At 48.4% G+C, this 12,691-nt stretch overlaps 1 protein-coding gene across 1 annotated transcript in view; it reads left to right on the forward strand.

The window, feature by feature from the left end:
- The window catches only part of Slit3 (slit guidance ligand 3), a 582,461-nt gene that overhangs the window by 467,400 nt on the left and 102,370 nt on the right, over positions 1–12,691 (forward strand). Inside the window, exons 10-12 of the mRNA XM_021213834.2 lie at positions 973–1,044; positions 6,878–6,949; positions 11,159–11,230. Of these exons, the coding sequence (XP_021069493.1) occupies positions 973–1,044; positions 6,878–6,949; positions 11,159–11,230 (216 nt within the window). The remainder of the gene's footprint in view (positions 1–972; positions 1,045–6,877; positions 6,950–11,158; positions 11,231–12,691) is intronic.

A 12,691-nucleotide genomic window follows, 5' to 3' on the forward strand; every position in this document is an offset into this window, starting at 1 on the left:
TGTGTGTGTGTGTGTGTGTGTGTGTGTGTGTGTGTGTGTGTGTTCTCAGCTGAGGGTTTAGGGAGCAACCACACCAAATGAGGAGTTGATGAAAAGATTTGCACCTTCAGGAAAAAGGAGATGGATGGGGATGGGATTCGAAGTCCTCAGCCTGGGCTCGGATATCATTCATCATCTGTAATAGAGTGTCCCACCTGCTGCTTATGCCTGTTTCCCAATACGCCGGTCCTTAGTGGTAGGAAGGCATTTGAGAGATGACATAATAAGACTGGAAAAGCTCTCCCAGTCTCCTTCACCCCTTCTCTCCCCAGGAAGTTCTGGGCTCTGGGCCTGCACCATCTTATTCTTCCCAGAGTCCTAAGAGTGGAAGCATTCGAGAAAGTTCATATAAAGTATGCGGTACACTTTCCAGCAGCTTCTCAGGGGTCCAGCCTGGGACCTGAGACTTCGGGTCTCAGGCAGTGGGTTTGAGGAGTGTCAGACTGGAAGCCTAAAGACTTTAAGGCTGTTTCTCCACAATATTGAAACAGCCGAATGAAGTCAGCTGCTGCCAGTTCTGCCCATTAGCTGTGTGGTTGGGATGTCACCTATAGAGTGTCATGATTCCGTGGCAGGGAAACACAGCTGCCCTGTGGTCCATCTCTCTCTTCTTTCTCTTCATGATGTGCACTTTTTCTCAACCCTCTGTTCTAGTTGCTTCCTGCAACATTCTCAGAAGCACACCGCTGCCACAGTGATGATAGCAAGCATCGAAGCTTGAGGAAAGTCCTCCTAGCTCTCTCCAGTAGCTCTTGGACCCTTGCATGATGCTCTATAGGCCAAAAGCTGAACGCTGTGACTATTTCGGTGTTTGTCCTGCCTCCCACAACCAGGACATGTGCCCTGTGCCCTTGTGCTTTGTCCCCAAGGCCCCCAGTGGTCCCTTGTTGATAGGCGGTTGATTAACTGATTCTCCTCTGCTCTCTTCTCCAGACGCCTAGAACAGAACTCCATCAAATCTATTCCTGCAGGAGCCTTCACCCAGTACAAAAAACTGAAGCGAATGTGAGTTTCCCTTGGGAAGAATTTGTCAGACTGTTTCCATGGGAGGGTGGTTGGGTAGAAGGCTTTAACAGTGTGTACTCCATATGTATCGCGAAATTGATAGATCGTATCCACTCCCCTCAGACAAGTCTAGGCTGGTCTGAGATTGTGAGAAAGTGTTATTTACCCCTGGCAAGGTTTGTGAACTTCGGTATGCAGAGCTAAGAACCTCTCTGACCAGAGAAAACTGAAATCATCCTTGTGAGAGAAGCACGGGAGCTGCCCCACCCCCACAGCCATATTAGCCAACTTTAATGTCCTTGGCTTTGATGATATCAACAGTCATATGATAGTGGCTTCACATCCTCCTGTACCTCCATCACTAACAGCCCTGCAACCATGCATACACTCATATATAATTAATACTTAAGTGAATGGTTGCTGTATGCCAGAATCTGGATGGAGCCATGAACAAAAATGGAAGTTCCCTTCATGGAGGCTCTACTTGAGTTGGGAGAGCACAGACCATAAGGAAATAAGTATTAGAAACTGATAAGCTGTCTTAAGCAACAGTAGGGGCAAACGAAAGGCATGGAAACTGGGCATGGTAGTTCAAAGCCAATGAGGAGGAATAATCAAGGGAGGGTTAGGAGTAAAGCTTGTGAGGAGGGACAGGTAAAGGCTAGGTCACATGAGCACTTGAAACCACAGTAAAGGCTTTCCCTTCTAAGCTAGTCCTGGAGTTTGTGCCCAACATATGGGCATATGGTTTAAAATCATAGTCATCTGAGTTGATCCATGGTCAAGCCCAACACTGCCAAAACTACAGTTACTGGCACCCCACCCCCGACTGCATTTCCCTACCATGGCAACCTGAGACTATACTCTTGTATCTGCCCTGCCATGGGGAATCACATGATTATATCAGTCACATAACTGTGAACCTTCTCTGTGAGTTACTCAACCCGGAAGTATTTGAAAGGAGGCAAATTGGATTTGGGGAATGACCCATCACAAAGCTTACAATTCTAGCAGGAGATCTCTTTTCCTCTCTCCATGTTGGGAACCATTAGCCTCACCAGGTACACAGCCTGCTGTTCCCGTTCCCCCGGAGACTGAGAAACGTGCATGGACCCCATCCTGGTTTTCCTTGTGTGCCAGGCCTGTTTGCTGATTTCCCTGGACTGGGAGAGAGGGTCTCCTGATTCCTTTCCCGTTAAAAAAACAAATGTGCATGAAACAGTGGCCTCAGGAGGCTCACCCTCAGATCTCGGGAGGCCAACCTCCTCTCCTATCTCCCTGAACAGCCAAAGCACCCAAGATTTTTCTCTCGGTGTAATTCCAAAAGTGGAAGTGAGGCAGCTCAGAGCTCAAGCTCCTCTCTCCCCTTGACAGAATCCTCTCTGGAGGAGCTGTATAAATATAGCCCTTAATATTTAAAATCTCAGGTCATTAATCTCCTGGTATCCATGCTTCTCCCTCTCACTCTCTGTGTACCCCCAAATTCCTGTTTAAAGCCCAGCTTGACTATGCAGCCAGATAGTAATTTTGGTGAAAAATGACAAGTTCAGTTACTGCCCTCAACCTATAGCTCCTGCATGATTTAAGCTACTGCTCTAATTTTTTTGTGAAGTCTAGGTAATTTAGAGCTTGACTGTGTTTTACTGTCCTGTCTCCATGCTCTTGGAGTTACCACGATCGGCACATTCAAAATTCATAAGACCTTATCAGTCAGGGCCTGGAGAGTGAATTTAATTTTTGAGCACTTCTGACGCTGCTGATGTTTATTATGATGCCCCGCAAAGGTGTGGTAGGAGGGGAAGGAATCCAGTTAAACTTTCTTGACCGATAGAGCTTCAAAAATACAGACTGCTGTTTAATGGTGTGGGCTCAGTTGAGTCAGATGAGAATTGATTTGAGGCCCTAATAATGACTTCCTCCTAGGTGACCATGAATAGTTTATACTTAATATTTAACAGGAGGAAATCCCTCCCTTCTTGTGACTGAACCCGTCCTGGTCTCACTTTAAAACATTGAATTATCCATGAATCATTAGCTCTACTCCTATCCATCACAATAATCATGTAATGATCATCGCAATAGTAAAATAAACACTGCCCGGGAGCTATCAATGTAGAGATGGGGTACTGGAGACCCCTTTCCTGGTTTTATAGAGTTAACGTGCTGATAGTTCACACCAGAGGGCAATTTTGTGCTGTACTGCTAAAATTGTACTTCAAGAGTTCTTCGAGGCCAAGTGTGTGCACAGGCCTATGATCCTAACTCGGGAGGTTGAAGCCTACGGATGGTGAACTTGAGGCCAACCTGAAAGCGTGGTCAGACTATATCTCACAAACAAACGAATTCTTTCACTTGGATGCATAGGTTGTAAGATTTCCTAGTATCTTACTCCGTACCCCGCCCTATCCCTTACACATACTGGACTTTTCCTCCTCAGAGGCAGCCTGGAAAAGCCGTTTCCTCTTAGTCATAGCTCCATGGGACTAAATGTGCCTCTGACTAGATTCTGAAACATCGGTAGTGTGACTAGGGGTCTCCTGCATGCACGTTTCTTATAGATTTAGTAAATATACAAATTGATGGTTTTCTGGTGCTCCTAACACTCAGATTGACAAATCCGACCCTGGGGTTTGAGCCTCAGCCAAGACTGACTGCTCTGTGACCAGCACAGTGACATCAAGAACAGCCTTGAGCTAAATTAAAGGTCTGAAGATAAGAGTTGTCCACTCTTTACCCAAATGCATATGGCAGCTCCTTAGCAGCTTGGGGTCCTTGACCTCCCAGAGTGGCTGATTCTTCCTGCACACTTACTTCCTGTAAGTTCTACACAGGCTCACTTAGACATCACATACCTGACTTTTCTTCAGGACAGGGGTTCATTCTGGTTCCCGGTTTGAAAGGATACAGGTACTGGAGAGATGGCTTAGCAGTTATGAACACTGGCTTCTCTTCCAGAGGTCCTGAGTTAGATTCCCAGCACCTGTGAGACCAGGAACCATCTTCAACTACAGTTGCAGGGAATCTGACACCTTCTTCTGGCCTCTGCAAATCCATGGTGTGCAGACACAGATGCAATCAAAACACCACACACACACACACACACACACACACACACACACACACACACACATAATTAACTAAAAGGGATACAGACCATCTTGGTGGGAAAGACATGGATGTAGGGGCAGAAGATGGCCATTTGAGTCAGTAGTCATGAAGCAGAGAGTGATGAATGCTAGCCCTCTGCTGGCTTTCTCCTTTTCCCCTTTATTCAATCAGGGACCCCAGCCTATTGAATGGTGCCACCCATATTCAGGTCCACCTTCCCCTTTGAAGTTCATCCTTTCTTGACTCAACTAGAGGTGTGTCCAGATCCAGTCAGGTTGGTGGTGAAGACTGATTATCATATCCATGAATCTAAATTTCCACCTCAGAGAAGAAATAGGTAGGACGACCATCTAAGGACCAGAGTGGAGATGGAATGCTGGTGCCAGAGATGTCGGTCCAATGGTACAGAATCTCAGCTGGGCAGGAGGAAGATGCTCAAAAGATGTATCCTATACCATGATGGCTGTAGTTATTAACAATGCAATGAAATTTTCTGAGGGTAGCTTTTAAGTGTCCTCGCAAGACATACTCCATGATTTCCTGGGGTTTGAATGTGCCAAATAGCTTGATTTAGCCATTCCACAGTGAGCACATATTCCAAAACATTACAAATACATTAATGTATACAATAAAAACTGGGGGTGGGGGTGGGGAACCCTAGTGATCATCCACAGTGTCTATTCCTACCAAACAATCCCTTTTCTGGCTCCCATCACCCATCACTTCCAAACCAGAAGATACCTCACCTCATGTTACTGCCCAAAGAGGTTTGAGCCCCGAAGTTCTCATTGTGAACTAGAACTCCAGTCTGTCTGCCACACAGCCGAGGCAGAGATCTTTCCCAGTGGCTGAAGGACTTCCTATCTGCTAGAGATCTGAGCACCATGAGTGGACATCCCACAGGAGGAAAGAGTCAAAATGGGCCTCCTCTCTCATGTGAGCAGACCCTGTGGATTGTTTTGAAGCGCTTCACCAGGGAGCCACCCTGAGGGTGAGCAAGATTAGGATAATCCAGGGGACCTGCTTGTTAAGACCCTTACACAAAAAGGGAGCACTGAAGAAAAGCCCAGTGTAAGCTGGCGAGTTTGCCAGCACAATCTGGATTTGTTTGAGGCGATCAGCTAAAGGGATAAACCAGACAGCTGCGCAGAAGGAGCCTTCACCTGGGAAATGGCTTTCAACTCACAGGCTGCGGGATCAGGAGAGAGGGGAGTGTGGCCTTTTTCTAGGCTGTGAGGCATAGGAGGGAGGCAGGACAAAGCTACTCCTTTTGTGGGAGTTTAAGAGGCTGGGCAGCTGGGTGTTTGGCCACCCCAGAGACCGTCATTTACCAATCTTCTCAGATGTGCTTTTTTCCCCTCAGTATCCACTTGTCTCCTCCTTGTTGGCCTGTGAAACCCTCAGCCCTCCTTCTCCCACACAAAAGCAAGGACCCATTGATTTATTTTGTTGAGCGAAAGGAACTGGAGAGGTTTCTTGTCACAGGAAATTGGTGCATCTCTCCTGCCAGTGACAGGGGCCCAAAGGCCAGCCCTGAGCTAATAACTCTGAGACAAAGCAGTCCCCCTCCACAAGGGCCATCAGTCCCCCTCCACAAAGGCCATCAGCAGGGACCTGTGGATGAGCTCTCCCTGGGATGCTGAATGTATACAGCAGAGGGCTCCCTGCACCTGCCAGACCAGACTAGCTATTGCACCTACAACTCCAGACCAAGCTAAGCCACTGCCTAGAGCTTTCAAGGCCAGGCTAGCCACTGCCCCTGCCCCTGTGAGGCCAGACTAGCCATCAGGTGCGCTGTGTTTGGAAGATTTTTCTAACAGACGGTAGCCCTCTTAAACTCTGGATGTGCTATCTCTCTGGGCTTGTTCCCAAGTGAGGAGCATCCCCAGCCAGTGACAAGACCACATCTCCAAGGTGTTCTCTGAGAGCCTTGTGATGTGCTTGTATCACAAGGCTGAGGGGATGCAAGATCCTTGCTCAGAGACTCCTGCAGATCAGGAATGAGAAACGATGGGGACATGAAATGCCACGGGTCTTTCAGGACCATAGTCACTACTTCGGTACACAACGAGAAAGTGATGCAGAAGACGCCTGACCTGGCCTTGGGGTGCGCGGGACCCATGGAGCTTTGCCTGCTCTGTTAAATACTTGATAACAGCACCCAAGACCAAGCCCTCGTTTGAGGTTGCTTTTGGTTTGGGGTTCATTTTTTTTTATTATTATTATTGCTGTTGCTTGTTTTTGTTGTTTTTGTTTGCTTTGGGGGAGGTTGGTTAGGGTTTGGTCAGGTTTTATTCGTTTTGTTTTGTTGAAACATGTCACTATGTAGCTCAGGCTGGCCTCCAGCTGCCAGTTCTCCTGCCTTAGCCCCCAGAGTGTTGGGATCACAGGGCATCAGGACGCCCAGAATACACAGCTTCTGGATGTGCCTTTACACCTAACCAGTCGTGACCAACATATTCATATCCTTCTGAGCCAGGCAAGACTTAAGTGGGCATTTCTTAGTTTTGCCCAGGAAGATATACAAAGGCGGTATATATTACCCAGGGCAGTAGGAGAGGTGTTCTTTGGGCACTGCCCCCTGTGCTATAAGTAAATAAATTGCTTGACTGATCAGTTAATCTGTGCCAGTTTTGAATGGCAGAACTGTGGGGTGCATACTTCAGGAAGAGCGTTATCACACCTGTGAGCCATGTTCTCAGACTTTTCCCATTAATGTTTTCAGAGACATCAGCAAGAATCAGATATCGGACATTGCTCCAGATGCCTTCCAGGGCCTGAAATCACTCACGTCGCTGTAAGTGGGGCAGGGGAGGGAGGCGCATCCGTATTTTTTTCAGGAGGTGTTTATCAAGGCTTTCTGTTGCCTTACACACTTGTGGCAATCTGGTAAAAGAAACAAATATTTCTTCGGGGGAAATTGATCTTGGGGAATATTTCTACAACTCACATGCATTATTTTTATTGATTAAGTGCCCGGCAGCTTTCCCAGTTATTGGCTTCTCATTCGAATGCATCTTTGACTCTCACCTCGCTCCCCCTCCCACCTCATGCTGCACAGTGCTGTCTCAGGGGAGACAGGGTAGAGAGAATGGTAATGTATGTCTGAGATGAGGGCCATGGCTCACCTCCTCCACCCCCCCGACCCCCAGCGTCCTTGGCCTGTCCAGGGAGGACAGTATTTCCTTTTTCTGATTCTCTTGCTATTTCCAACCTTGCGGTCATTGTTTAGAAAAGATCCACCCCATCTCATCTCCTGTACTTTCTTGGGTTTTTAAAACCCTTATTTAGCCCAGTGCTGAGATAGGAAAAAACAAACAAACAAACAAACAAACAAACCCACCTCACCCACCAAGAGCCACTAGACTCCCAGAAGGTGTGGGGTTTGTCCTCAGTGCCTCAGTGGCTCACTCAGGGGTGGGCAGCCACTTGAGTCTTCTCTGCATGTTTCCTCAGGCAGAACGAAGATCCCCTCCTTGCCTGACAGACTCAATAATTGACATATCACAGTAATGACAATAATTGACAGCACTTACCAAGGGCTGATGGTGACCAGGTACTCTTGGTAGGAGTCTTACTGGGCGAATCCTCACAAAAACATAGACCCTGGGACCTACTTCACTGTTTTTGTTCCCATCTGTAACCCTGACACCTCACACTGTATCGGGCACATGGTGATTAAAGAAACGATTAAGGGAATACAGTACCTGCTGCACAAGCTCAAGCTGAGGCAGCATCTCCAGCATCCACATACAAGCAGAGCACTAGGGGGCAGTGGGCAGGGGGCAGGGACAGGGGCAAGGGGCAGGGCTGGATCTCAGGAGCTCATTGGTCACTCAGGCTTGCTGAACCTTGGAGCTCCAGGTTCACTGACAGGCCCTGTCTCCAAAGGAAAATGAAAAGCAATAGAGGAATTTCACTGATTGAGCTTCTGGCCTTCACACATCCACTCAGGGGAGCAAACCTGCCCCTGACATGCCACCCCTATAAACTGAATACTGGCCCACATCACAGGAGGAAGGAACAAGAAATGGCATGCTAATTTAAATGAAAAAAAACCACTTATCTAAAAACACACTAATGAGTGTGGGAGATAGGATTTGAGCCCAGTGTGTTTGGGCAGAATTTCTCTTCCGATCTCCATGCTGTGGAGCCCTCTCGATACAATGTGGAAAGTGTAGCATCCGATACAGTGACAGCTTCATCAACTGATGTATTTATGTCTTCCTGTGCCCTGTTCCCTCCAACACCCCAGAAAATAGGGGGGTGCTCACAGGCATGCTCTCTGTGTTTGCCTCTTCACAGCCTGCTTGCCTAGTTTATGAGCATGCAGGTTACGAGATGCGCCTAGCCTCCCATCCCACTGAGCAGGGGCCGAGGACAGGAAGTCCCTGATTCAGCTGGTGTCTGCTGCCTGCTGAGTAAATTAGTTTCATTTATCGAATAGAACATCTGGCTGGGATATCAAAGACAGGGCGGTGCGTGAGATTAGTGTCTGCTTATTGTGATGAGTGTCACAGAGTAGAGGAGAGCAGAGAGGGCCCCTGCCCAACCTTTCCATTCTCCTTGTTGTCTGCTCTCCTTTAGTCAAGATTTGGGAACTGTCTCGTGATAGGGGGAATATTCTTGTCTTGCAGAAGGAATTGTGAGACTGGAAATCAGCATACCGATAGTGAGTCTGGAGGAGTTCCTAAGCATTAAGGGAAGCACCTGAGCTCTTGTTTATCCATCCTCCATTTAGCAGATGCCTGCTGGGTAAGGGAGCAGCAGGGTTGGAGGCATTAAGAATGTGACCAGCTCTCAGGGCTCATGGCACTGACAGTGTGGGGTAAAGGGGTGTGGAGAGCCTTTACCCCAGGCCTGTTCAGATATTCATTCAGTGGACGCTCACTGTACTAGACCTTGCTCTTTCTACACTCTAGAGACCCAGCCATGGGCATGCCCTGTAACATGGAAACATTCACAAGAGCTAAAGGAAGAACCTAAAAGCTGAACCTGGAGGGGCTGGAGAGATGCCTCTGCGGGGAAGAGCACTGGCTACGCTTCTAGAGGACCAGGGTTCAGTTCCCAGCACCTATCTGACCGCTCACTACACACCGTGATTCTGGTCTCGGGGATCTGGCGTGCTCCTCGGGCCTCAGCAGGCACCAGGGGCAGGCACACACGGTGAACAGACACTCAAACAGGCAAGCCACTCATACATATAAAATGATGAAATGATAATAATAAACTAAGCCTAAATAAATGTATAAGGAACATAACATAACAGTAAGTGCTCAGGAGAAGCCAACTGAGAAAAATAGATGGTTGGGAATCTTAACTAAAACATTTAGGAGCCATCTCCAGAGGGATGGCTGCTTGGGCTCAGACATGAAAGGCTTGTGAAGGGAATAAAGATTCAAGACCAAGGTGGGAAGCCACTCACCAGCAGGCCAGCACCTTTGAGGCTGATGCACAGGCAGGTGGCTGACCCAGCCGGCTTGAGGATATTCCATGCTAAGGAGTGATGACTTGTATGAGGACCCCTACCCCAGCACCCCCAGCATCTCCAGTATCCCCAGCATCCCACCATCCCCCGCATCCCCCCAGCCCCCGCATCCCCAGCATCCCCCGCATCCCCCCAGCCCCCACATCCCCAGCATCTCCCGCATCCCCAGCATCTCCAGCATCCCCCAGCCCCCGCATCCCCAGCATCTCCCACATCCCCCGCATCCCACCACCCCAGTTTCCACAGCACCCTAGCACCCCAGCACCCCAGCACTCACACTCACACCCAGCAGCTTCTGCCACTCTGGAAGCGCTGACATCCATCGAGAGGAGCAGGCAGTGGCATTACTACATTTGGCACAGTGAGCAGTGGGACATTAATATGAATTACAAATGTGAGCCCGCGCCATCATGCTGACTTCTATTTAGTCATTAATTTGTTGGAGCATTAATGAAACACACCCGCAGGCTGATGGAGAACTCACTCTTCACTCCCAGCGGCTTCTGGAAGTGGCGGAGACAGGCCTGTTTCACGAGTTTGCCATTCAGTCCTCCTAAAATTTTGCCTCCTCAAATGACCGTCAGCCTAGATCCGTGACCTGAATGAGAACTAAATAATTGCATGGACATAGACCAGAGAAGGGGTTCTAACAGAAGGGAACCAAGCCCTCTTTATATCTGTTTCCTGATCAAAGAGGAGGCTGGACCCCTCAGACAGAAAAAAAAAAAAATCTGCCATGAGATGAGAGAGAAGCCCAGAGAGTCTCCATTCTAGGGTTAGAGATCTGCTGGGAGCTGGTCTTTCCCAGGCTTCTCAGGTCGCCAAACATTAAGGCAGAAATAGCAGAAATGGCGAGCACCAGTGTAGAGGACACTGTGAGTCTGAATGATGAAATGAAAAAACAAAAATCTTGAGTTCCTTCCTTCTTAGATCTGAAAGGATAGGACAGGCGCGTGGAGAGTGGAAGCTGCCATCAACTGAGACAGTGAAACTCCTCGGCCTCCCCACTGAGCCAGGCCTCCACTCAGCAATGCCTGCGCCATCTGGAGATACCTCCACATGCCCAAAGCCCCGCAGTCTCGATGGATGATGTAAAACAAACTCAGCTCAGGAATTCCTAGGATGCAGTGGGATATTAAAAGGAAACATTCTATAGGCTGGCTCAGACTAATCAATGCCCATTGAAGACACAGGCTGGCCTCCCACACTGCTTATTTACTGTGGAGCTCGAGTCACGCTCACTCGCAGCTCAGGAGGTACCACAAAGGGCTGCTTCTTCCTTGTGGGGGTGATGGACTGGGCTGGGATGCAGCAGGATGGAGCCTGCTGTACCCCACCTCCAGCACAGCATTCCCCCCCCAACCCCCCACAGCACAAGATGAGCTGCCTGTCTCTCTCTCAGCCGTAAGAGGATGCGATGAACGTGGCCGACCAGGAAGGCGGGTGGCCTGAGATCTTGCCCCCAGAACTGACCCCCCCCTTACATCCTGCCGACCCCTGTCATCTGCTTCTTTCCAGGGTACTCTATGGGAACAAGATCACAGAGATTCCCAAAGGACTGTTTGATGGGCTGGTGTCCCTGCAGCTGCTGTGAGTAAGAACTGTTTACTCTTTTGCATCCCTGGGACTGTTCTTATAGACTGGAAGTGTTAAGCCATGCCCTGGAGACGTCTTTGGACTTTATACCTGTCATACAGACACCAAAGCCTCTGTGCATTCTATCTATCTCACCTCTCCAAGGCATTCTTGTAACCAGAGAGGCAGAGTTGGCACAGAACGCCAGGGCCAGTGCACATAAGCCTGCCTGATACAGTCCAGGACCCTGACCCCAGCATGAGTCATGACTTGAAAGTAAGAAAGAAATTGATGTACTTATGGAGATGGACTAAGAATAACCAAACCTTCCCAAGGCAAACTCTACTGTGAAAGCTGAGATAGCTGCCCACGGGCATGTGACCGTAAGAAGGGCATGGGTGGGGAGACGCCATTAGCGATGAGCATGACCAATCTGTAGTGTGACTCTCCGGCAAGATAAGATGAGGGGGAAATGTTTATTTCATTTAAAGGAAGTTTTAAGCTCTGGGCTTATTTATCTGCATTTATTTCATTCTGGTCATTGGCGCTTAAATGTTTGAAAAAGATAACTGAACTCTGATATGGAGAAAGAAAGAAAAGAACTTAGCTTATTTTAGAAGATGTTTTTGATGAAGGAGGGTCATCCCTGGTTACTGATCAGGTAGCTGGTACATCTATACTCGTGTGCTATGGTCGTGTGTGTTTGTGTGTGCATGGCGTGTACACATGTGTGTGCAGATGAGTCATATCTACTCTATGACCATCATAATTTCTGTTGTGATCAAGAATTGCCCCTGAGTACCCTATGAGCCTGGGAGAATGTCAACTCTCAGAGAGGTAAATGACTCTGCCCTGCTTCACACAGCTAAGTACATGTGGAGGGAAGGAAGATTCTCCCTGGTCAGATGTCTCTAAAGGTTCCTGGGTCTCAGAATGACAAGGTTTCAGCATTGAGTACAAACAGATTTGGATGTAAATGTATTTTTAAAAAAAATCACCTCCAAGCCAGACAAGGAGGTGGATACCTTTAATTCCAGGGCTTGAGCTGAAGCAAAAGAGTTATGAGTTCAGGCTCACTACACTTGGTCCATGGAGGGAGGAAGGAAAAAAGCATTTCCAGTAAAGAAGAGGTTCCAGGATCTGCCTCCCTGGCACCGTGAGGAGGAGCCAAAATATAAGTTTATGGACCACGTGGTCCAGCCAGATCTCCAAAAGGGTAGGAGACATGGGACCAAAGGAACTAAGCGGTGGGTGGGAAACACATGGCTTTGGCTTGAAGGACACTTTAGAAAGAAATGACTTCCTCTGGTTCTCCACATTGTAGACCTTCACACCCTAAACTCCCGTGTCCCTGGACAGATTGTCCCAGGATGTAAAGCAGTGCAAGTCATGTAGGAATGAACTGCCCATCAAGTTTCTGGGCTGCAGATCCAGCAAGTACATCAGACTAGTTTGACAAAGCTGAGGGGGGGGGGG

Source organism: Mus pahari, chromosome 14 (genome assembly GCF_900095145.1).
Source record: "Mus pahari chromosome 14, PAHARI_EIJ_v1.1, whole genome shotgun sequence".
Lineage (NCBI taxonomy): Eukaryota > Metazoa > Chordata > Mammalia > Rodentia > Muridae > Mus > Mus pahari.